Source organism: Rhinolophus sinicus, chromosome 1 (assembly GCF_057876585.1).
Source record: "Rhinolophus sinicus isolate RSI-liver-muscle chromosome 1, RSI-T2T, whole genome shotgun sequence".
NCBI classification, from domain to species: domain Eukaryota; kingdom Metazoa; phylum Chordata; class Mammalia; order Chiroptera; family Rhinolophidae; genus Rhinolophus; species Rhinolophus sinicus.
In genome coordinates, this window is record NC_142501.1 from 58,268,260 (window position 1) to 58,292,777 (window position 24,518).

Genomic DNA, 24,518 nt, shown 5'->3' on the forward strand with positions numbered 1-24,518 from the left:
GGAGGGAGAGTCAGGGCAGGGTCGGATGGGTGCCCAGATCTGACCAGGATGCCTGCTTCCTGGCCCACAGAAAGACTGCATCCCCCGCTGTGACATGGACCAGTTCCAGTGCAAGAGTGGTCACTGCATCCCCCTGCGGTGGCGCTGTGATGCAGACGCCGACTGCATGGATGGGAGTGATGAGGAGGCCTGTGGCACTGGCGGTGAGCACTCCCTCCCCCATAGCAGCACTTAGTCAAAGAGCCACTTGGGCTGAAATCCAGCAGAAACCTGTGGGCTGTGTCCCTCTAGGCCCCACCCCATAAGTTCCTACAAGGCAGTCGGCTGCCCTGAGAAACAAAGTTCCTGCTCTCTCTCCTTTTCCTGGGCAATAAGGTAGTGCCTGCTCCTGGCTGATCAGCATGGGCTCGGCAGCCTAGAGGGGCCAGTGTGAACCTGAGTAAACGGTTGGGGCTTGGAGCAGAGACCCCAGCTGTGAGGTAGACATCCTGGCTCTGCCCTGGTGGGCTGAGGATGGGGACTGGCACGAGGTATCCTCACACCAAGCCCACTGTTCCTCCTCTGTGCCTGCCATTGATCTACCCAGTGCCCCAGTGCCCCACCACAACCACCAGAGAAAGAGGACCCTTTGGACCCCTCAGTGCACTCTTCCCAAGAAGGCCTCTTCTGCTCCCCTAAATACCAGAGGAAGCAGTTCTGTCCTGGCTGTTCAGCTGGTAGAAAATTAGAGCTGGGTTCAATCTGGCTGTACCACTGCTAGCCTGGGGACTCCTCTGGCCTCCACCTGTGGAGGGAGGGGTGTGGGCAAGGTCCTGCCCCCAGCAGCCTGCGGCTCAGCTCATTCCTTGCCCTTTGTTGTCCATGGCGCCCAGTGCGGACCTGCCCCCTGGATGAGTTCCAGTGCAATAACACCCTGTGCAAGCCCCTGGCGTGGAAGTGTGATGGCGAGGACGACTGTGGGGACAACTCAGATGAGAACCCTGAGGAGTGCGGTGAGGCTGCAGGGCGAGGGCAGAGCGGGCACCCAGAGCAGGGGGGGTGGGCTCTGGAGATGGCGGCTCTCACGCTCCCCAGTGGCCCACAGCTGCCCCCCAGGGCTGATTCTGGCTCTGTCTCCTGCAGCCCGGTTTGTGTGCCCTCCCAACCGACCCTTCCGTTGTAAGAATGATCGCGTCTGCTTGTGGATTGGGCGCCAATGCGATGGCACCGACAACTGCGGGGATGGGACTGATGAGGAAGACTGTGGTGAGCAAGGGGCCAGTGCAAAGACGCTTTGGGGGCCCATAGTGGGGTGCTACAGAGGATGGGGTGAGCCAAGTGCGAGCTGTGTCTGGAGTCACCAGGAAGAGTAGGCTCCATTGTTGGGAGCCTGGGGGCCCTCCCTGCGGAGGGAGAAGCTGCTGGGGAAAGGCACTGGCAGCTTCCTGGTACCGTAGGTCTTGAGGGAGAACCTGCACGTTTAACCCACTTCCCCTGCAAGCTTGACAAACAGCCAGGCTTGGGTCCTACCTGTATCCATGACTGACTGTAGGCCCCTACGGGAGGAGGGAGCAAGGGTGGTGAATACCCAGGACCTGAAGTCCCTGCCCTCCCCAGAGCCACCCACGGCGCAGACCCCCCACTGCAAAGACAAGAAGGAGTTTCTGTGCCGGAACCAGCGCTGCCTCTCCTCCTCGCTGCGCTGCAACATGTTCGATGACTGTGGGGACGGCTCCGATGAGGAGGACTGCAGTATTGGTAAGAGGGGTGTGTGCGGGCAACGGGGCAGGTGCAGGGATGGCAGCGTGGAGAACCGAAGTCCAGGTGTAGGGCGGCTCAGGAGAGAACCCACTCTCTGTCCCCCCACAGACCCCAAGCTCACCAGCTGCGCCACCAACGTCAGCATCTGTGGGGATGAGGCACGCTGCGTGCGCACCGAGAAAGCTGCCTACTGTGCCTGCCGCTCGGGCTTCCACACTGTGCCAGGCCAGCCGGGATGCCAGGGTAAGAAGGCAGGACCCAGGGGGCCTGGGGCAGAAACCCCAGCCACATGGCGTTTCTCCATGACCCTCCCGTGTAATCCCCAGACATCAACGAGTGCCTACGCTTCGGCACCTGCTCACAGTTGTGCAACAACACCAAGGGCGGCCACCTCTGCAGCTGTGCTCGCAACTTCATGAAGACGCACAACACTTGCAAGGCCGAAGGTACTGAATCCTGAGCCGGGAGAGGACGGGAAGAGTGGGCAGGGCTTTGCAGCACCAGGATATAAAATGGGTGGACCCAGAGTGGGATGTTTTCCTCCATACACCCTTGCGTAAGTGTGGAACCCCAGACCCACAGGTGCAGCCTTCTGGGCACAGGTCCTGGACTGGCTCATCTGAGGAAGTCTGGGGTGGGGGCAGCCCCCTTCCTTCCACACATGCCTCCTCACCCACCACTCCTAGGAGGAGTGCACACAGACACACATTGCCACACTCACGTGTACCCCACCTGCATATTCCCATTATGCTTTTCTTATTTCAGCTTTATTGAAATGTAATTGACAAAACTGTCTGATATTTAATGTGTACAATGTGATGATTTGATATATGTACACCTTGTGAAAGGATTCCCCCATGAAGTTAATTAACACATCCATCACCTCACGTATTTACCTGTTTTTGGTTTTTTTTTTGGCGAGAACATGCAAGCTCTCCCCCATATGCCTAAGCACCTGCACCTTCCTCATGCCTGTACACAAATACATCCACACACCCGTGCACATAACCCCCGTGCACACTCAAAGGCATGCATATACATACAACCCCACCCCACATGCCCAAGCGCACTCCCGTGCCATGGGTGCCTGCACCCCTCACGCCTGTGCATTTAAATCCACATGCACTCACAGGCACACATCAGACAGTGTGGAGCAGGGAGCATGGTGATGCCAGCCAGAGGCCATGAGTCAGAAGTCGCTGGGACTAGAGGAGCAGGGACAGCTTTCCAGAGTAGCAGGTCCCATTAGATCAGCTGAGGGGAGGAAGGGAGGAAACACCTTCAAGGGCTGAGGCTGGCACTAGGGCCTGGCACTGGGGTGGGTTGAGCAGAGGTTTCTGATGGTGCAGATGGTTTGATTAGGAGAGAAGACATTGTTCATGTGAAAGGGGCTGGGCTGGGTGTAGGAGCATGTCTCAGGCACATTCCTCCCAAAACCGGGCCCGACAGCCCCCAGCCTTGGCGCCCAGGCCTGGCCTCCTGCCCCTGTCTTTCCCCACACCTGACATCTGACCTCTCACCCCTCCAGGCTCTGAATATCAGGTCCTGTACATTGCTGATGACAATGAGATCCGCAGCCTGTTCCCCAGTCACCCTCACTCGGCTTACGAGCAGGCCTTCCAGGGTGACGAGACTGTGCGCATCGATGCGATGGACGTCCACGTCAAGGCTGGCCGTGTCTATTGGACCAACTGGCACACGGGCACCATCTCCTACCGCAGCCTGCCCCCTGCCGCGCCTCCCACTACTTCCAATCGCCACCGGCGACAGATTGACCGAGGTGTCACCCACCTCAATGTGAGCACCCAGCCTGGGGTGGAGTCTACAAGGATTGACTGGGTGGAGAGACTCCAAAGAGCAGCTGGTTTCGAGCAGAGTTTGAAAAAGACAGTGGGTGGGCAGAGGCTGAGACTGGAGGCCGAGGGCAGTCAGGATTATGTCGGGAGGCACGGGCCACAGATGGACAGAGCAGTGAGAACCCGTCATTGGCTCTGCCACACTGCAGCCCAAGGCAGCAGAGCACCCTGGGCACACAGGCCTTCAGCACAAGAGCCATGTTCAATTCCTGATTGTCACTGCCGCCTACTGTGTCAGTCTTGGCCAACACCTCTTTGGCCTCTTTGGGCCTCACTTTGTTCTTCAATAAAGCAGGGTAGTAATATCTAACCCAGCAAAACACGTGAAAGTGCTAAGTGTGGCCCATAAGATAAGTGTCACTGAATCTCTTCAAAGCCAGGCAACTGGCTCAGTCTGGCATGACTTTTTAGGAGGGACAGGCTGGCAGAGTCGGGGGTAGATCATGGGCAAGAAGACAAAAGGTGGTGGCCCCTGACCCTGTGACCCCCGCCATTCAGATTTCAGGGCTCAAGATGCCAAGGGGCATTGCCATCGACTGGGTGGCCGGGAACGTGTACTGGACTGACTCAGGCCGAGACGTGATTGAAGTGGCACAAATGAAGGGCGAGAACCGCAAGACGCTCATCTCCGGCATGATTGATGAGCCCCACGCCATTGTGGTGGACCCGCTGAGGGGGTAGGCCAGGGTCCTGGGAGAGTGCATCCTGTGGGGAGGGCCGGGACAGGGGCAGGGGCCCAGAATCCCAGGCGTGCCCTTCCCTGAGCTTGAGTCTCCCTTGGCCTAGGGTCTTCCAGGCTGCCCCAGTCTGGCCAACCCCAGCCTGCCTTTGCCCAGGGCTCAGACAGGGACCTGACTTCTACTTGGCTGGCTGTCCTGGACAGCCAAGACTTGGCTGCTGCTTTGTTCTAGGGGGCAGCTCTGCCCACTTTGCAGCACACTGTGGCTTTACAACAAAAGATTCTTAACCTGGTCAGGAAGCTGACTCCCCCTGGTTTTCTCTGAAGGAGGCAGACAGAATGCCCTCCTCACAAGACCCAGAAGTCTCTGTGCCCAGGCCAGGAACCTGGTGGCCCACCTTGACTGGCCTCTTCTGGCAGCCCCAGGTCCTACCCACACTCACCCCTTCTCCTTCCCCAGCACCATGTACTGGTCAGACTGGGGGAACCACCCCAAGATTGAAACAGCAGCGATGGATGGGACACTGCGGGAGACCCTGGTGCAGGACAACATCCAGTGGCCCACAGGTCCGAGGCAGCAGGGGACGGTGTAGGAGGGGAGGGGCTTGGACTGGAATGGGGCAGGTGGATTGTGGAGGCTTTTCCAGAAGACGTGATTGGGAGTGGTCATGGGAACAGGGTGGATCCACCCCAACACAGACACAATTCTTTCTCCCCCAACCTGAGGCGGGAGGGGCTGGGCTTCATCATGCTCTCTGCCTCCCCCAGGCCTGGCCGTGGATTATCACAATGAACGTCTATACTGGGCAGATGCCAAACTCTCAGTCATCGGCAGTATCCGGCTCAATGGCACAGACCCCATCGTGGCAGCTGACAGCAAACGAGGTCAGCATGACAGCAGCCTCAGCCAGCCTGGACCTGGGGACTCCTGTCCTCCCCACTGAGCCCAAGCCCTCCCCCAGCGCCTGCCATCCTCCCCAGCCTGGCCCCCCACAGTCCTGCAGTGTCTTCCAGGCCTCTCCTAATGGGATTCCCCTTGCACCAGCCCTGCAGGCCTGACACCCACCCTGACCCTCTGGCCTACCTGTCCATTCATTTGTTGTACCAATGAGTATTAAACTGCGCGGAGGAAACATAGGTGGCAGTAGGAACTTAGCAAATGTGGGGAGAGGCAACAGAAGTCAGTCCTCTTCCCAGAAGTCTAGGGGTAATGGGACATTTTGCCAGTAGTGGCCACAGAAGGAGGAACAGGCTGGGAAGAATTTGGTTTTGGACATGTTAGGTTTGAGGTGCCTGAGAGCCAGTGTCCTGAAGGACACTACCAGGGCCTGAGTCCCCTCTGAGTCCATGTCCTCCTCCCCCAGGCCTAAGTCACCCCTTCAGCATCGATGTCTTTGAGGATTACATCTATGGTGTCACTTACATCAATAATCGTGTCTTCAAGATCCATAAGTTTGGACACAGCCCCTTGATCAACCTGACAGGAGGCCTGAACCACGCCTCTGACGTGGTCCTGTACCACCAGCACAAGCAGCCTGAAGGTGGGCAAGGAGGGAGAGCCCAGGCTGGGGCAGGGAGGCCTGGGGGCACTAGGTCTCCAAGCTGTGGCCTCGGTTCCTGGAGGGCAGGGGAGGGTCTTGGGTCCACAGGGCTCAGCATCCTCTCCCGCTGGCCCACACCTACAGTGACCAACCCCTGTGACCGCAAGAAGTGTGAGTGGCTCTGCCTGCTGAGCCCCAGTGGGCCTGTCTGTACCTGTCCCAACGGGAAGCGCCTGGACAATGGCACCTGTGTGGCTGTGCCCTCACCAACACCCCCACCAGATGGTATGCTCACACCCACCCCTCCCCTGCCCCTCCCCCTGTGCCCCAGAACCCTCCTCCTTGCAGCCCCTGAATTCCTCTCTCCCTGGCTCTGCCCCCATGGTCCTTCCTGCAGCTCCTCGGCCGGGAACTTGTAACCTACAGTGCTTCAACGGTGGCAGCTGCTTCCTCAATGCACGGAGGCAGCCCAAGTGCCGCTGCCAGCCCCGCTACACAGGCGACAAGTGTGAGCTAGATCAGTGCTGGGAGCACTGTCGCAATGGGGGCACCTGCGCTGCCTCCCCCTCTGGTATGGCCTTCAGTTCTCCCTCCAGGACTGCTCCTGGCCCCTTGACCCCAGCCCCCCAACCCACTGGCCCCACCTCAGGCAAATCCTCAGCCCCTGCCCCACCTTGCGTCACTTCTGCGTCCCCTCATGCCTCCTGTCCACACCCCTGTGTCCCATCCCTCTGCTACCTGCCTCCCACCTGGGGCCTTCCAGCCCTGTTCCTCTGCAGGAGGGCCAGGTGGTTCAGTGGGCCACAGGCCCACTCACACATCCTCTCCCACCAGGCATGCCCACGTGCCGCTGCCCCACAGGCTTCACAGGCCCAAAATGCACCCAGCAGGTGTGTGCGGGCTACTGTGCCAACAACAGCACCTGCACTGTCAACCAGGGCAACCAGCCCCAGTGCCGATGCCTACCTGGATTCCTGGGTGACCGCTGCCAGTACCGTGAGTCAGCTGTCCCTGGGACCCAGGGAAGGAATGAGGGTAGCTGGGGGACCTGAGAGCCTAGGGTGGTAGCCACAGGAGTGAGTTCTAGGGAGGGAGGCCATTCTCAGCTCAGCCAGGCCCAAGTTGCTGGCACTCCCCTGTGGAGGTGTCGGCACTTCCCCCGAGGTAGTGAGCCCTCTGGCACCAGGATTATTCAAGCAAAAGTGGTGCCCTGTCAGGATGCTCGGGGATGTCCTTGTACCCTGCAGTCTGTGATGTGAGGGCTGCCAGGGACTCAGGAGAAGGTAGCGATCATCCAAAAGACCTGGGGGCCCCCTCAAGTGTCTAGCTCACCCCACAACCGATGAAGGACGTTCATGAGAATGGAACTTGAAGTACCTCCTCTCCCCCCACCCCAAACCACAGGACAGTGCTCTGGCTACTGTGAGAACTTTGGCACGTGCCAGATGGCTGCTAATGGCTCCCGCCAGTGCCGCTGTACCGCCTACTTCGAGGGGCCGAGGTGCCAAGTGAACAAGTGCAGCCGCTGTCTCAATGGGGCCTGTGTGGTCAACAAGCAGACTGGGGATGTGACCTGCAAGTGAGTGGGGCCCCACAGTTGTGCCTGGCTAGACTGCCCTGTCACAGCTCTACGCCCTCCATCTGCCCCTCCCAGCCCTGCCCTGCCTCTTCCTCAGAGTCTCAGGCACCCCTCACCAGCCTCACACCAGCCTTTCACTCCCTCCTACAGCTGCTCTGATGGCCGGGTGGCCCCCAGCTGTCTAACCTGCGACGGCCACTGTAGCAATGGCGGTTCCTGCACCATGAACAGCAAAATGATGCCTGAGTGCCAGTGAGTTGGGCCTCAGCCTCATCGAGGCCTAGATCATCCCCCTTCCCCAAATCTGGGCTCGCATCAGGATCCTGGGGCCCCTCCCCATTTCCCTGGCAGCCATGGCTGTGGAAGTCATGTCTGCTCAGCTCTGCTCTCCTGTCTGCAGGTGCCCACCCCATATGGCAGGACCCCAGTGTGAGGAGCAGGTGGTCAGCCAACAGCAGCCAGGACGTAGGTGGCAGGGGGTGGGAAGGCAGGGCTGCTGGGACCTGGAATGGGGTGGGGTGCTTGTGCCTCCTAGGCCTTTTGGACTGAGTCCCCCACCTCCTCCCCTCTAGATATGGCCTCCATCCTTATCCCTCTGCTGTTGCTGCTGCTGATGCTTCTGGTAGCCGGAGCAGTATTCTGGTACAAGCGGCGAGTCCGGGGGTGAGTTACAAGGAGTCTGAAAAATTCTGGTCATTACCTTACCACCCTAGCCTTACCCCCCTAGAATCTCTACTCCTATACTCCTGCCTCTCCCCAGGGCTAAGGGCTTCCAGCACCAACGGATGACCAACGGGGCCATGAACGTGGAGATTGGGAACCCCACCTATAAGATGTATGAAGGCGGGGAGCCTGATGATGTAGGGGGCCTACTGGATGCTGACTTTGCCCTGGACCCTGACAAGGTGGGCTGGGAGGAAAGAGGGGGTAACTTCCAGGGCAGGGGCAAGAGGTTATGGATGGGATGACTAAGGGTGTTGGGTTGGATGATAGAGTGGAGGTGTGGGTAGGGTACCTGGGCCATAGAGCCCAGACCCTGAGCCATACCTGAACCCTCTGTCACCTTGCAGCCCACCAACTTCACCAACCCTGTGTACGCCACACTCTACATGGGTGGTCACGGCAGCCGCCACTCCCTGGCCAGCACGGATGAGAAACGAGAACTCCTGGGCCGGGGCCCTGAGGACGAGATAGGAGACCCTTTGGCATAGGGCCCTGCCCCATCGGACTTCCCCCAGAGAGCCTCCTGCCCCCTGCCAGAGAAGTACTTCAATGAGCCCCACTCCTGCCCAACAAGCCCTCCCCAGCCCTGCTGGGATGTATAAATGTAAAAATGAAGGAATTACTTTTTATATGTGAGTGAACAAGCGAGCAAGCGAGCACAGTATTATCTCTTTCCGTTTTCCTTCTGCCTGCTCCTCAGCACCCCCACCCCCCATGTTGCCTTCAGGGAGCTGGGACAGCAGGGCTCTGGGGGTTCCTTTGGCTTACAGGTATAAGGGGGCCCTGCCCACCAAAATGCACCCCCACTGGGAGAGCTGGTGGTGCTGCCTTCCCCTCCTTGTACAAGACACTTTGTCAGGGCTCTCCCCTGTCACCCTCCCCCTCACCCCTCCCAACTCCTTGAGGGCTAGTTCTGGGGAGGGAGAGTCCTTCACTGCCTCTGTCTGGAAGATTTGGCTCTGGCTGAGGTAGGAAGGAAAGGATGGAGTTTTTTAGTTTTGGAGGAGGCCATCCCATGCCCCAATCCCCATTATAGAGGCACTTTTGAGATGGCCATACTCAATACCCCTCCCAGACAGCTCCCCCTTCTCCAGAGTCCCCACGGTGGCTCCCTGGGCTGGAGACTTTGGTAAACAGTCCCCCAGCCTCTCTTCCCCTGGGGAGAAGGAGGAGGTGGGGCACACCAAGGAAGGGTAAGTGGGTCGCCCCGTTTTGGGGACATGAACGTTTTAATAATTTTTGCTGAATTCCTTTACAACTAAATAACACAGATATTGTTATAAATAAAATTGTTAAAAAAAAAAAAAAAGAAAAAGAAAAGAAAGAGAAAGAAAAATGCCACTTGTGTCTACCTATGAGTGCGATACTCTGTGAGCTGGGCTGTGCTTGCCTGCTGCAGCCACCAGAGGTAGCCCTAGTCTGTGCTGGAGGCAGGCTTGAGTCTGGTCTTCAGTACCCTTCTCTGAGCTCCCTCCCTCTGCATCTCTCTGTGGCAGAAGAAGGGGGTGGCACTGGACTTGACAAGAAAGACTTGCTTCTCCTGGGTGTGTGACCTTGAGCCAGTGACTTCACCTATCTGGATCTTGTTTCCCTCTGGCTCTAGGATACTAACTCCAAGATCTGTTTCTGTGCATTGTCACTTTTAGGGGACACCACCAACCCTATCCAAAATGAACTCCCACAGTGAGAAATCCCAACATGAGAAATGGACATCCTGGGGCTGTGAAGGGCTTTATAATCCTTCAGGGTGGTCCTGTACAGCTCTCTGCCTGAGGTTGCTCTTGAAGCACTAACATCTCACACTTCATGGAAACTAACTAACCAGATGCCAAGAGTAGAATCCTGGATTCAGGAGAAGGGGGGTCCCTGGAGTGAAGGAGAACTGGGAAAACCAGTCTGCCAGGTCCCATGGGCCACCAACAGACCCAGCTCACCAATCATTTTAAACATCCCAGGGGTGGACAGGAAAGGACAGCTACAATCAAAGGGGTCCCAGGTCTACTTCAACCCCTGCCAAGAGAGCGGAACCTCTTACAGAAGATCACACAGCTTTACACTGTCCAATACAGACAGGGTTATAGCCCTACTCTCCCCTCAACAGCAAATACAGCTTAGAGAGGGCAGCTACAAAGAACCCTTACCAACTCCCAAAGGGGAAGCATTGCCTTTCATTACCCCTCCCTCCCTAGTTCAACTTCCTCAGTCTATTCCTCCTTTCTTGAGCAAGCTATGGGTCTAGGCACCTTTAAAAACAAAAGCCCTCCCAGCCCTGAGATCCCATCTCCAACTTCAGTCTCCAAGCCAACTCTGAGATCCTCTACTGTCGCCGAGCTTCCCAGGGCCCAAAGGCTCCAAGGGCCCCGGGGCAGAGAGAGACCCTGCTGAGAAAAAAGGGTCATCCTCGTCGATTGTTGAGAGGGAGGCTTGTGCCCCCATCTATCCACCAGGTGGCGTACGCACTCCTGCAGCGCCGCTCATCCCGAAGCCCAGCACAGCCCCCTCCCCAACACACTAATTATGTACCTGCGGGCGGACCCCAGGTCCAACCTCTCACTTGCTTCCCTCAGGCTATTCTGCCACACCCCCTCCACCCTCCTCCAGCCGGCTCCCTCCCTCAGCGCCTGCCTGCTCCCCCCACAACACCACCACCAGCCCCACCCCCTCACTCCCTCTGCCAGCCGTGCATCTGGCGCCCCCGGGGAGCCACTGATTCTCTGCCTGTCGCCTCGATCCTGGGCAAAGCGAGAGGGGCTCCCAGCTGCGGCTTGGAACGCACACCCCTCCCTCTGCATCCTCCCTCTGCCCTCCAGGACCCACCAGGAGAGGGTCTACCAAGAGGCAATCCTGGAAAACTCCCCACCTGGCAAGGAGGGCAGAGGCGTCCTAAGAGATGGAGAAGAGACGGGAGCAGAGGCAATATAGACAGAATGAGAAACAGATACAGAAATGGAGAGATACAGGGACAGAGGCAAAGACCCAGAAAAGGGAGGGGTGTGTGTGTGTGTCTGAGATTGCAGCAAAAGGAGGAGAGGTGGGGTGGGTCAGGACTCCAGAAGATCAAGACCCTAGTGATGGGTTTCTGTCCTGGGCACTATAGGCCTGGGTGTGCCCACTGCCCCCACCCACTGCTGCAGCCCCTGGGCTTGGAACGCACCCGAGCTCAGGATTCTGGTTGGAGCCTTGGAGCTTTGGGCCTTGGCCACTCCTGCTCCCTCCTGCCTCTCTCCTCTCTGCCCCACGTGCACCCAGGTTCCTTTCTCCTGGCTACTGTCTGTCTCTCTCTGGGTGTCTATGTTTGCCTCATCTTCTCAGTATCCCTGATCTCTGTGTGTGTGTGTGTGTGTGTGTGTGTCTGTCTGTCTGTCTGTCTGTCTGTCTGTCTGTCACATCCGTATATCTATCTGTCTGCATGTGTCTGGGCTTGCCGGTGCCAGTGTACACCTGTGTGTGTGTCCATCTCTGTCTGTGGATGTTGGCCTCTACTAAGGCAAGAAAGCAGGGATGGGCTCTGAGTACCTGGTTGGGTGTAGTTGTCTCTTGGTGCAAGTGTGCATTTGTCTGTCTCTGTGTGCTCCTGCGTGTGTGTAAACCAAGTGTGTCCGTCTGTGTGTCACTGTGCCTCTAGTGTGTGCTGATCTCTGCATGGATGTGTTTCACTTTGCCTGTGTGCTCTCCTGTATGGTATGGCTTGCACTTGTGAAGCATCTGCGTGCATGCCTGGGGTGGGGGTGTTGGTGTCTCAGAGTATGTGCCCGTCTCTATCTCTTTGCTTGTCTCTATCTCTCTGCTTGTCCCTATCTCTAGTTGTCTAGGTGTCGGTCATACCACAACCTCAGCCACAGCCTCACTGCATAGCAACAGCTGACAGATGAAGATTCCCGGGCAGGAGAGAGAGAGAGAGAGAGAGAGAGAAAGAGAGAGAGAGAGAGAGAGAGAGAGAGAGAGACTGGGGGAGGAAGAAACAGTGAAGAAACAGCCAAGAGGAAAGGGACAGAGACAGGGCTGGAGCTGGGGACAGAGACAAGGACAGAGATATAGGAGCAAGGAGACAAGGACCGAGAGGAGCTGATGGAAAGATGGGGCAGTGAGAGGGAAGGGATAGAGATTGCACCAAAAGGCCGGGCGGGCGGCGCTGAGGGGGACTTCCTGCCCAACCCCCACGCAGGGACACTCTGCGTGGGACGCGCAGGGGTCAGCGGCGGGGGGCTAGGGGCAAAGGTGAACGGCCGGTCTAGCGGAGGTGCCCTGGGGGCGGGAGTGGGAGCGGCGGGCGCCGTTTGTCAACCCTATTGACAGACGTGATGGGGTTTCCGTCCGTGATCAATGATTCTCATCTCCGGGCCGAAAGAGCCGCGGGGCGCCCATCCATCCCCGTCAGCGCCGCGCGGTACCAGCTGCCCGAGACCCCGCCCGCCCTCACCTCGGCCCCGGCCCTGCTCCTGCCCAGGGACCCACCTTGGCCCCGAGCACCGAGGGTCACCGGTCGTACTGGGCCCTTTGGGAACACCGTTCTGGAGCTCAAGCCCCACGCCCTGCCCTATTCCTCATCCGTGCACAGACCCAGACCCTTGGTTCATGGTCCCTGAGCCCCGCCGCCCTCTCTACTTCGCACCTGGGCCGGGGGCGTGTCCGGGGCGTGTCGGGTTGAAAGTCACCTTCGGTGCCCCCAGCCGGGCGGGAGGGGGCGCGCGGGGTGCGGCCGGGATTGGAGCGCCGCGGAGCCCCGCCCCCGCCCGCCGCCCGTGTCGGACCCAACTTTCTCCCCCGCCCGCGCCCCGCCCCCAGCGCCGCGCTCGCTGCTAGCGCTCAGTCCGCGGGCCGCGCCGCCGCTCCGCCGCTCCGGCAGCTAACCCCCCGCACGCCAGCCCGGAACCCCTTGCTCCCACCTGGCTCCGGCCTGCCCCGGGACCTGACCCACCCGCCCCGCTCGCCGCCCAGGAAGATGCGGCTGCTCCCGGAATGGCTTTTCTTGCTCTTTGGCCCGTGGCTCCTGAGGACGGTAAGAGCAGCAGGGCTGCAGCGCGAGCGCGGGGTCCGGCATGCAAAGGTCCCAGAGTGCAAGGGGTTCCGTGCGCCCGCCCCGCCCCCAGCGTCCCAACTTTGCGCCGCGTGGAGGACGCGGACAGACAGACTCCCAAGTCCAGGACAAGCGTGCTCCCAGTGCAAGTTGGCTGAGGGTCGGGGACTGGGGCAAGGGTGGAGGCCCGACTCGGATCTGGCTTCAGGCGCGGCGGGGGAGGGGACTAAGCCCGACCCGCGAGTGCGCCAGACAGAGCGGGAGTGCGAGACAGACAGACAAGCCAGCAGGGTGTCAGCCTTGCCGCCTTTCCGCGCCAACCTCGCTCGCCTCCCTCTCTGTCTGTCCTTCCACCCCTCCACTCGTGCCTTCCCATTTCTCTTCTCTGCACTTGTCACCATGCCAGGTGGGCACTGTGTTCCGAGCATACACGGCCCCAAAACACGCGCGCACACACGGACGCACACAGATACTGCCCAACTTGGCTACAGTCTCCCATCATATTTCCCGCGGAGACACCATCTCCCCTGCACAACCTCACAGACACACCCCTCTCTGGTGTCGGCTGATAGGGGTGGGGGCTGTCTGGAAGGGGAGTCTCTCTTCCCGTCCCCTCCAAGGCCCCACCTCCCAAGGCTGCCTTTTTTCCCTGAGGCTCTGGGGCGAGGACCCAGAGGCTAAGGGGGCCCAGACTTGATCTGCCTTCCTCCTGACTTGGAGGCTTCAACTCATGTACACGGTGTGCTCATCTGTGCTGGTGTGGAATGTGTGAGGCAGCGTGTGCACCTGTGTGCATGCATGTGGGGGGGCAGACTTGGCTGTCTCCATGCTGGGGACCAGGGTGCATGTGTATGCTGGTATGGGGTGTTGTGTTGGCTTTGAAGGAGTGAGTGCAGGTGCCTGCTTCACAGTGCAGCCATCTGTGCCCCGCTGTGTGTCCCACACTGGGGACCGAGGCCCTGGCCCCCTGTCTCCTTCAATCAGCTCCCCTGCCCATGACTTTCCTGTTTCCTGCACCCCGACCTACATAGTTTAGGGGCATGCAGGTGGTTTCCTAAAACCCTACTCCCTGCACCCTATCCCCAGCCCCTGCAGAGTCTGGAAGGGGTGTAGTTCTCCCTTCAACATTTGAATCTCCATCTGCTCAGCCAAATCACACTCAGCAGCTCCAGAAGGGCAGGGGCTGCCCAGTGAAGCTGGCGATTGAGTTCCCTGATTCTCCCAAACCTGCCTGGTGACCTTGAGGGGCTGGAAGGTGGGCAGAGGAGCCCCCTCTTCAGAAACTGCTCCCACTAGCTAGAGCTTCTTTTGGGCTTGCTGCCCAGCTCTGCCTTTAGAGGACTGCAGTGGGGGGGGGGGGAGTCTGTGCCCCACAACCTACTGTGTGTGAAGGCCTGGTGGAGAGGATGGGAGAGATGGTACTCCCCACCCCTCCTTTCTACTTCCTCCGCTCTCCTCTTCACTCTCCCCATCACATAAACTCCCCTGTGGACAGATCTGGTTTAATTTCCTTTGCCCCCTGAAGGGGAATGAAACATCTGGTGGAGACTTGAGGGAGAGTAAGCACGAGGATGTGAGTAATGGGGATGTAGCTGAGTGTATGTGAGCTGCAGCTGTGGGCCTCTGTGTTGGGAATCAGTGGGGGGGGGGGAGTGTATCTCCCATTTAGTCCAGCTTGTGTGTTTGTGAGAACCTGTGTTTACTTGTGTATACAGACTGTGGGTGTGAGAATATTTATAACTGTGGGTGGGGGTATATGTGTAGAAAGATGTGTCTGAGTATGTGCGTTTGTCTACACTTGTGAGTATGTCATGTGCAAATGTGTGTACCCCAAGGTGGTACATCTCCAGTGCACCTGTGTACTGGGGCCCATGTGTTGCCTGTATGAGTCTCGAGGGTTTGTGAGTGTGTATCTACGTGCTTATGGTTTTGAGTACATTTGATGGTGGGATTGCAAACCTCAGGATGCGTTTGTGTATCTGAGTGTGGCCTATGTATGTGTGTGCGCTCAGGGCTGTCTCACTGGCAGGGTTGGCAGTGGGTGGACACTGGGTAAGAGGCTGGTAGGGGACAGTTTATAAGACAGCTCTTTGGGAAACCCTAACTGTCCATGATACATAACAACCCTGCCTTCTTTCACCCTGTTCACTTGCCCCTCCTCCTGAAGCTCATTCTCCTTTTTCTTTGCTCAGGGTTCCTGGTCATCTCTCAGGGCCTGGGACTCTTGCCTTCCACTGGCCCTGGGGCCCTGCCCTCTGGGCCAGGCCTTCTTCAGTATCTTTCTAATACCGTCTGGTCTCTGATTCTTCTCTCTCTCACTCTCTCTCTTTCTCTGTGTGTGTCTTCCCCACCCCTTGCCAAAGCAGCTGCCTACTGGGAGAAGCAGCAGGCAATCAATAGTCACTAATCACTAATCACTAATTACTAATTAGTTGGGGGAGGGCAGGGGTGGAGCCCTGTGGGAACTTCCAGCTCTATCATGCCTGGGGGAAGGATTAAGCTGGAGTCTCCAGTCTCTGGAGCCGGCTGGCCCTGTCCATGTGTCTAGCCCACCCCCTCCCATCATCACCTCTAGCCCCCCAGCTAATCTCTGGCTGGGCCACTTAGGCACGGTGCAGCCTGGGCTAGGCCCTGGAGCTGTTGGTAGGGATTTGGGGGTAATCAGGGCCGCAGCTGGGCTAGGGGCACAGGAGAGAGGGGCAGCGCTGTGACAGCTCCCTTGGGCCCAAGCCTGCGAGTGTGGGAGGGGTACCCGCTGGAAAGGATCTAGAGGGTCTCCAGTGGGGCTGGGGGAAGAGCTGGAGATCCAGGACAGGATGACTGGAGAAGACGTGAAGTAATTAGGGAACAGAAACAAGGTAAAGAAGGGTCACTAGGGTCAGAGACGGTGTCATTGGGAAGGGGAGAGATAAACGGTGAAAGAGACTAGGTAAGTGGAGGGGGCATTGCAGGAGTCAGAGATGAAGTCATTGGCAAAGAGATGGACAACTTTGGAGGAAGCTTCTCAACTCCACGTGGGCGGGGCCCAGGAGGGGGACAGGATAACAGAGAGAGGGCAGAGTCTTGTGGGAGGGGTCCCAAGGCTCAGGCATTGCCCGGCAGAGTGGGGAGTCGTGGGGTGTGGGGTGGGGAGCAGGGAGCTCTGCCTTGAGTGCTGGAAATTGGCGAGTCTCCCCTCTCCCTCGCCTGCCCCTCCTCCACCTCCACCCCGCCCACTCCCCCTCCAGCTCCGGCTTCGGGAAATTACATCGCAGCTCCGCGGCTCCCACCACCCCCCTCACCGCGCCCTGGAGCCCGCGCCTTTATAGGCACATTTATTGCAATAATAAAGTGAGGCGCGGGGCGGGGGGCGGGGGGCGCCGTTCCCGTGGGGACCGCGTCGGCTCTAGGAAGCAGGGAAATAAAATAAAATAAAATAAAATCAAAATTCAGATAACGGTGAGCCTTGCGCTGCAGGCAGAGAGCAGGCGGGCAGGCGGGGCTGAGGGGGAGGGGTGCCCGGCCCAAGGGCAGAGCTGGCCCCACCAGCGGTCCCCGCCCCCTCTCGCTATAGTAAGGTCTGGATGGAGGTGTCTGCGCCTCCACCTGCCTGGCCCCCTCTCGTAGCCCAATCCTGCTCTTCTGCCTTTTCCTCTCACTTGTCTCCCATACCTGTCCTCAGCTCCTGTCTTCCTCCCTTTCTCCTACCTCCTTCCTTGTCCTCGATTTCCCATTCCAGTCCCCATTCACCTTCCCCATCCCCACCCCCTGGGTCTCTGCATCCCTCAACATCCCTGTTTCTGCCCAATAACCATGTCCCATTCCCCATTCCTGTTCCCACCCGCATCCAGTCCCCATCCCATTCTCATTCCTGCCCATTCCTCATCCACCATCCCTGTCCTCCCGCATCCTCATTTTGGTTCCCATCCCATTCTGTCCCCTCTCTTCATTTCCCTGGTCCCTACCCCATCTGCGTCCCTGTCTCTGCCCATGCCTGTCCACCATTTCTGATTTCCTCTTAATTCCTGTTCCCGTGCTTCATCCCTGTTCCTACCTTTGTTTTATCCTCATCTCTGCACCCAGTACCTGTGCCTTCCAGAGGCAGGTTTGCATTCCCAGTCCCCCTCCATATCTGTTCCAGTCCTCACCCCAGCCTGTCCTGTCCACCCTACCTCTGACTTCACCCCCATCTCAATCTCTGGTCCTCAGCCAGACCCCAGCTACTCCATCCTGTTCTGACTGCAGTGCCCCCTCATCTTTCTAGGTGCAAGAGCTCAGCATGCTCTTCCCTCCTCATCCCCAACCCAGGCAGGGAGCACTGTTTCTTCTCCAACCACAGGGTGCTGTCCCTTCCCCCGTCGGAATCCTGAGCGGCCCCGCCTGACCCAGGCAGCAAGAGAGAAGCTACCGACCAGTCTGGAGGCCCCGGGGAGGTGCACTCTGCAATGCGGTTGGGGGGCTAACAGTCTGATCCTCACCCCCCTTTCCCAGCAGTCCCGTCCCAAAAGAGCCCCCTCCCCCAGTGGAGTTTGTTCAGCAGCAAGAGGCAGCCTCAACTCCCCTCCAGTGCGTGGGCTCGCTGCCTTGGGGGCAAAGAACTCCTGGCTCGGCTCCCGGCCCCCCCAACCATGGGCCTGGAAGCGTGCCTGGTGAAGCTCACCCCTCACCCCCCTCCCTGTCTGCCACAGAACACCTCCGCCCCCCCAGCCCACAGCCCAGCTAGCTTCTCCCCTCTGCAAATGTCATCGTGCTCAATTAGCTTAATTAAACCAGCTCTGGAGCAAGGGGAACCCCTCCTCGGACAAAACCCTGCTCTCACTTTCAGTCCTAGAGGGGGAGGAACAGCACCATGATTCTGGGCAAAGAGGGGCTCCCTTGTCACCCTCCTTCGCCCTCACTCTCACCCCCACCCACAGTTGGAGACAGACAACCTGAAGGATAGAGGGAAATAACCACAGAGACAGACAGAAACAGGGAGAAAAACAGAATCATGGAAGGAGAAAATTAGAGACAATGAAGAAGAGACCGAGAGAGACTGAGAGGAGAGTGGGGAAGAGAGAGGGAGAGAGAGAGAGAGAGAGAGAGAGAGAGAGAGAGAGAGAGAGAGAGCAAAACAGTGAAAAAGGGAGAGCGAGAGAGGGAGAGCAAGCCGGCGAGCAAGGAAGCCAGAGGGAGGATTTGATTTTATTTTATTCCATGTTCCCATTTCTCGGCTCGTTTCCTCGCAGACTCTCGCCCCTCCCTGTCCGACACCCCCACAAGGTCGCTTTGTCCGCCCCCCCCAACTCTTCCGTTTTATGATGGCTGTTTCCTGGGCAGGTGGGGGGTGCGAGTGCCCAAAGCCTGGGGATTTGCCTGGATCAGAGAAGCGTAGACAGCAATTTGTCTGGGGTCAGAGGGGAGATACCTGGCACCCTTCACAGCCCAGCCAAAACTGCTTCCGTCCCAACCCCTGACTGGGAGGGTGCAGGACTTCGGGTGCTGCTGGGGTGTGTGCTAGGGGCGGGGTGCCTTGGAGACATTTGGGTTGTAGCTGCAGATTGTGGGGACTGATGGAAGCCCCGGGAAAAAGCAGTGGTTGGGCCCAAACGGGTGAGGAGTTAGGTGTTAGAGTTCAAATGGTGCCCCCCAGCCCCACCCTTAGACTTTCGCTGGAAGCTTCACACACTTCATCTTCCAATGCTCTCTGAGCTTGGAGCTCGCTCCCTGCCCTCTCAAAGCCCACCTCCTGGGGCGGGGGCGTTGGCCCCTCCTCCTAGGAGGCCCTTCCTCCTTCCCCCTGCAGCCTAGGACCCCTGCCCCCAGCCCCTCTCAGTCTCACCCTCCGGGTGTTAACTGCCTATTCAAGCTTGTCTGTCTGAGTCAATCACTCTTGCCTCCCCCGACCCTCTCACCTGAGCTGGGAGGAGGGATGGATGGCAGGAGGAATGGGGGGTGGGCGATAAATATGTATGATGAGCGGGTGTCGCTGCATTAATAACCCAGGATCGCGGCGCTGCAGGGGTGGGGACCAGGCAGTGGAGCTTCTAGCCCCGAAGCCTGACTGCTGTTCCTGTCCCCTGTAGACTTATGGTATATACACACACGGGTGTGTGCAAACAGAGGGCGACACCCGTGCTGACAGGCCTCTTTACCTACCCAAAGCTCAGCCAGCAGGGACCATTCATATACAACTCACACACATGCACCCCCCCCAGGGGGGGAACACAGTGAGCACACTTATTCTATCATTGTGGATATACTGACACACACCCTTTAGAAAGAGCTTGACACATGGACACAAGATGATAGCTCACACAGGAAAAGTGACACACCTAGAGTCACACACAGCCACCCTCAGACATATAGCCAACCTTGGCATACAACCACAAACTGATACTCAGCCTCACTCAGATTAACACACGTATACACAGCCAACCCAGGCACATATACAACCCAGGCACACATACATAACCTCCACAGACTGACACAACAGACATTCAGCCACCACAAGCAGCAGACACACGTACACAGCATCCTCAGACTGATACACATGGGCATACAGACACATTCACAGTCACCAGGACCACACACAGAGCCACCCACCCTGCACAGACACCGCAGGCAGACACACACCCATCACCATAGGTAAATACGCAAATACACATCACTCCAGGTAGACAGACATGCAATACAATCATCCCAGGCTAACAGAAACACAACCACCCCAGACTGATACACGCAGTACTCCCAACCCCCGTCTGAACCCACACGCAGTAAAAGCCACACTAACGGCCACAGCTAGCACAGTCTGACTGACACACTCTGACACACACACAGCTCCTCTCCCTCACTCCCTTTACTGGAGCGGCATCTCCATATTTCTTCCTCTTGCTCTCACCCGTCTTTTTCACTCCCGGCCACCCCCACCCCCCCACCCCCAGATAATTGATGGCTTGGGCCTGGCCCCGCTGCTCCTGCCTCTCGATCTATCTTGTACTCGCGCCCAAGCTGTCTCCCAGATCGTCGCCACCTGAGACAGGAGGAGACGGGTAGGGGCGGGCCAGGGCGGCTCCTCCTGCCTGCCTCTGAGCTCATAGGACCACCAGGAGCCACCCCCCCACTACTGCCAGAGCACTGGAGACTGGGAGGGGTAGTGGAGTAGCCCCCAAGTCTCACCCCCCATACCCAGACTCTCCACTGCTCTCCTCCTCTCTACCGGTTTCCCGTGCCCCTTCCTGCAAGGGAATAGAGGCTGAGGCGGGGGCTCTAGTCTCAGCAGAGGCCTTGGGAGGTCTTCACCTCTTTCTTACTGCTGGATGTTGACAGCGGTCATGGCCTCGCTTGCCTGAGTCCAGCTCCTCCCTGGCCTATCACTTTGGACCATTTAGGCTCCAGGCTGGAGGAAATGGAGCCCAGGTCCCCAGCTCCACTCCCTATTCAAACCCACACTGGCTTGGGCTTTCTCACCTGCATCGGAGTTCTGGAAGAACATAAGGATTCTCAGTGTCATTTCACAGATGTAGAAACTGAGGCCTAGATAGGTGAAGTGACTTGGGCAACACCACGTACATAGCTTGGTAGGGCTGCAGGTCTATTCCAATGCACACTCCCTCAACCACTGACGGCGGACTGACGGATTCCATTTGGTCTCCTAGGGACTTTTTGAAAGGAGCTGGTGTGGGTAGGGCTCTGGCGGGGTGGCCAGGGACAACCCCTGCGTCTCTTTTTTCCTCCTTATTCTGTGTTCACAGGCCGTCAGTGCCCAGATACCGGAGTCCGGGAGGCCACAGTATGTGGAGCTGCGCCCCGCAGCGGCTGGAGGGGGCGTCCCTGGCCAACAGCTCCCAGCGCCCAGGTCTTCCGACGGCCTGGGCACCGCTGGCTCCTGGAGCTGGGCGTGGCCCGCTAACCACACCACTGCACTGGCCCGGGCGGGAGCGGCGGGAGCGTTGCCAGCGCCGCGCACCAAAAGAAAGCCGTCTATCAAGGCGGCCCGCGCCAAAAAGATCTTTGGCTGGGGAGACTTCTACTTCCGGGTGCATACCCTCAAGTTCTCGCTGCTGGTGACCGGCAAGATCGTGGACCATGTGAACGGGACTTTCAGCGTGTACTTCCGCCACAACTCGTCCAGCCTGGGCAACCTCAGCGTCAGTATCGTGCCGCCCTCCAAGCGTGTCGAGTTCGGGGGCGTCTGGCTGCCGGGCCCCGCTCCCCACCCTCTGCAGTCCACCCTTGCCCTGGAGGGTGTGCTCCCTGGGCTGGGGCCCCCGCTGGGGCTGGCAGCCACAGGGTCAGGGTTAGGAGGTACCCTTGGGGGAGCGCTGGCGGGCCCACTTGGGGGCTCGCTCGGAGTGCCTGGGGCCAAAGAGTCACGAGCTTTCAATTGCCACGTGGAGTATGAGAAGACAAACCGTGCGCGTAAGCATCGCCCGTGCCTGTACGACCCATCACAGGTGTGCTTCACCGAGCATACGCAGAGTCAGGCTGCCTGGCTCTGTGCCAAGCCCTTCAAAGTCATCTGCATTTTCGTCTCCTTCCTCAGCTTTGATTACAAACTGGTGCAGAAGGTGTGCCCAGACTATAACTTCCAGAGCGAGCACCCCTACTTTGGATAGTGCGCCCCTCCCTCGGCCGAACTTCCCGCCAAATCCCGGCCTCCCTAAGTGGGACCCCTCCCCATGCCCCGCAAGTCCTGTGGCCGCATCCACTCTTCCATTCTGGGGGCGGAGAGGAACAGCCCTCCCGGGGAACATCAGTCGGCGTCAGTCTCCTTTTCCCTTTTGGGAGTGCCTATGAGGCTGGTAGTCCCCTCGGCTACACCCCAAAGTGGAGGGGCAAAGCGCAGCCCAGAATAGGCGGTTCCAGCGTCCCCTACATCCACATTGGGTCCCTTTACGCTCCTGACGCTGGGCTGGACATTCCCTTTGCCCACAGCTTTAATAATGCCTGGCCTGGCACCCTCATCTTACCCTGACTTTATTGCCCCCAGGCGCTCGTCTTCCTGCTCCACCCTGTTCCTACGTCAAGACTAAAGAAGTATAAGCTGCGGCCTATCCTCATTCCCTTCTGCCTGCCGTATGCCTGTCCCCTTTCCCTCAAACTCCAATTAGGGTAGCGAAAGCAGACTCCTGGGTACGTGATGGACTCCAGCCCCTGCCCTATGCCTGCCTCCTTCCTGTCGCTGTAGTCCTGGTCCACCTGCCCCTTTCCCGGTTGCTTCCTCTCCGTGATATTTTTTCTACTCCAAAACAGTCGAGAAAGGAAACAAAATAAAGTGAAATCCAATACGAGTATGTGTGAGACCTTTGTAGGGAAGGGGGAATGATGTGGGTTTATGTCTGGCAGAGACCTGGCCAGGGCCTCCTCCCCGTCCCCCCGCGACTCGCGGGGAAACAGGCAAATATTAACGGACCTAGCACCTTGGAGGTCATCCGAGACTGCATCAGACAGAGATGAGGACGACCCTTGGGGTAAGAGATAGGTAGCAGTTAGGATGGGGATTAAACCAGAGAGGGGATTGCCAGCGGACTAGTTGGCACGACTTGGGGGTGGAGGTATAGACCTAGAATTCCCATTCAAGGAGATGCAGGGACAGCGTAAGCAGAGCGCTGACAACCTGCTAAGCTCCGCGGGGCTGGCGGGAGGCGGCAGGTGGGGGAGGGCGAACGGTGTTTGCAGCATCTGGAGTCATCGATCTTCCTTTTCCTTCCTAATTTCGTGGGCGCTGAGTTTGCAGACGGATGAGGGAGGGAGGGAGGGAGGGAGGGAGGGAGGGAGGGAGGCCTGAGACGAGGGGGTGGGGGAAGAGACGAGCGCGAGTTTGGAGAGCCGGGCCTGGTCATCGCTGCCGCCGCCTGCAAACGAGGCCCCCTTCAGCCAGCTGCCCACCGTCCTCACCCCCGCCTCTAGCTCCCTTCAGCAGCCGCGGCTGCTAATTTTATCCGCCCCCAACCCTTGCCCAGGCGTTAATTGGCTGCGGCTTCATTAGCAGTTCTCAAGCTCAGCCTCCCCCCACCCCTCGGGACCACTGACTGGGACGAGGGAGAGGGTATGGACGAGTTGCGGCACCGAACGACGCCTCGTCTTCAGCCTTCCTTGGCCCTGAGTCCTGGGTCTAGGTACCGACTCGGAGAGGGCAGTGTTCTCCAGGGGATTGCCCACTGGCTCCAGCGGGAAACTGAGTCAAAGGTGACTGTGAGCCAGATATGCCTGGGAGTGAAAAGTCGGTAAGGAGAAAATAAATATTGGATGGATGGATGGATGGATGGATGGATGGATGGATGGATGGATGGATGGATGATGGGTGGATAGGTGGATGGATGAATAACAGGATCAACTGAAAGAAAGAGGAAGGTAGGAAGTGGTTCTGGGTCAGAGATTGGAGGGAGGAGAATAACCCAGCAGATTCCTAACACCAGCCCTATTGCTGCAAAGAACTGAGAACACTTGGGGCTAGAGTGGGAGGGAAGGAGGTTAGAGTTAGGGGGGACTTCTGAGGCCCTGGTATGAGATCCAAATGGGAATGATTGGAATTAACAAGTTAGCCCATCTGAGCTGCAGTTTCCTCACTTGTAAAGCAATAATAAAATAGCATGAGAGTAAATGATACTTTGCAAGTGAACTTGCTTTGTGATGAATTGTTCTCCCCGCTTTCTCTGACACAAATCTGCCTCCTCCAAGACCATCCTCTTCTCTTCTTTCTCCTCCTTTACCCCCCCTTTCCTCTTTGAACATCTGGATATCTGAGAGCAGAGTGAAGTGCCCCTGCCTGTAATTGTACTTGCTGCATTTTGTGACCTGTTCACTTCTTGATGTCCCAGCATTCAGTGATCTATTCTTATGTCTCCAGGGCTATGGCATGCCTGGCACAGAGTAGGAACTCAATACAGCTGCTGAATTAATTGATTAATTAATTAATTAATTAATTAATTAATTAATGTGTAATATTGCTATGTGAGGCAATATTGCTATGTGAGGTTCATTGCTTATTAGAATTATTGAGGAGAGGTTTCATTGTGTGTAAGCACGAGTGGGCAAATGCCCACTACTCTTTAAGATCCATTGAGGATCAAATAAATGTGATGGAAGGAGAACTGACTCTGGGTAGTGAACATACAATGGGATTTATAGATGATGTAATACAGAATTGTACACTGAAATCTATGTAATTTTACTAACAATTGTCACCCCAATAAATTAAAAACAAAAAAGACAAGGAAAAAAAAAAGATCCATTGAATTAGAACCTCTGAGGAGAGAGGCTCCACACTCATATGTTTATATCATATTTCCCAACCAATTCTGATGTCCAGGTTTGGGAACCTACTCCTGGAGGGGGGGATCAGTGAGTCCCTCCCCCAAAGTATGAGTCCAGAGGAAGTCAGGTTGAAAGGAAGATCCCTTCCAGTTCCAAGGATCTATAG

At 57.6% G+C, this 24,518-nt stretch overlaps 2 protein-coding genes across 3 annotated transcripts in view; both read left to right on the forward strand.

Annotated features, from left to right (window-relative positions):
- The window catches only part of LRP1 (LDL receptor related protein 1), an 84,607-nt gene extending 75,825 nt beyond the window's left edge, over positions 1-8,782 (forward strand). For both annotated transcript variants that reach the window (XM_074325544.2, XM_088800144.1), the window contains 20 exons: positions 71-203; positions 873-992; positions 1,123-1,245; positions 1,597-1,737; positions 1,849-1,983; positions 2,067-2,186; positions 3,269-3,537; positions 4,095-4,273; positions 4,736-4,842; positions 5,044-5,160; positions 5,640-5,816; positions 5,961-6,101; positions 6,214-6,387; positions 6,651-6,812; positions 7,221-7,395; positions 7,546-7,647; positions 7,796-7,860; positions 7,968-8,058; positions 8,156-8,300; positions 8,466-8,782. In XM_074325544.2, the coding sequence (XP_074181645.2) occupies positions 71-203; positions 873-992; positions 1,123-1,245; positions 1,597-1,737; positions 1,849-1,983; positions 2,067-2,186; positions 3,269-3,537; positions 4,095-4,273; positions 4,736-4,842; positions 5,044-5,160; positions 5,640-5,816; positions 5,961-6,101; positions 6,214-6,387; positions 6,651-6,812; positions 7,221-7,395; positions 7,546-7,647; positions 7,796-7,860; positions 7,968-8,058; positions 8,156-8,300; positions 8,466-8,606 (2,817 nt within the window). In that variant the 3' untranslated portion in view covers positions 8,607-8,782. The remainder of the gene's footprint in view (positions 1-70; positions 204-872; positions 993-1,122; positions 1,246-1,596; positions 1,738-1,848; positions 1,984-2,066; positions 2,187-3,268; positions 3,538-4,094; positions 4,274-4,735; positions 4,843-5,043; positions 5,161-5,639; positions 5,817-5,960; positions 6,102-6,213; positions 6,388-6,650; positions 6,813-7,220; positions 7,396-7,545; positions 7,648-7,795; positions 7,861-7,967; positions 8,059-8,155; positions 8,301-8,465) is intronic.
- Positions 8,783-12,094: 3,312 nt separating this feature from the next.
- Positions 12,095-22,386, forward strand: NXPH4 (neurexophilin 4). Its single transcript, XM_019742222.3, has 2 exons — positions 12,095-13,117; positions 20,848-22,386. The coding sequence occupies exons 1-2, from the start codon at positions 13,061-13,063 to the stop codon at positions 21,709-21,711; spliced, it is 921 nt and encodes a 306-aa protein (XP_019597781.1). The 5' UTR covers positions 12,095-13,060; the 3' UTR covers positions 21,712-22,386.
- Positions 22,387-24,518: the final 2,132 nt, after the last annotated feature.

Bases quoted from the DNA above. Each gene is read 5' to 3' on its own strand.
- NXPH4 (XM_019742222.3), top strand. From the start codon at position 13,061: ATGCGGCTGCTCCCGGAATGGCTTTTCTTGCTCTTTGGCCCGTGGCTC. The intron at 13,118-20,847 runs GTAAGAGCAGCA...CTGTGTTCACAG, and splicing joins GCCCGTGGCTCCTGAGGACG to GCCGTCAGTGCCCAGATACC.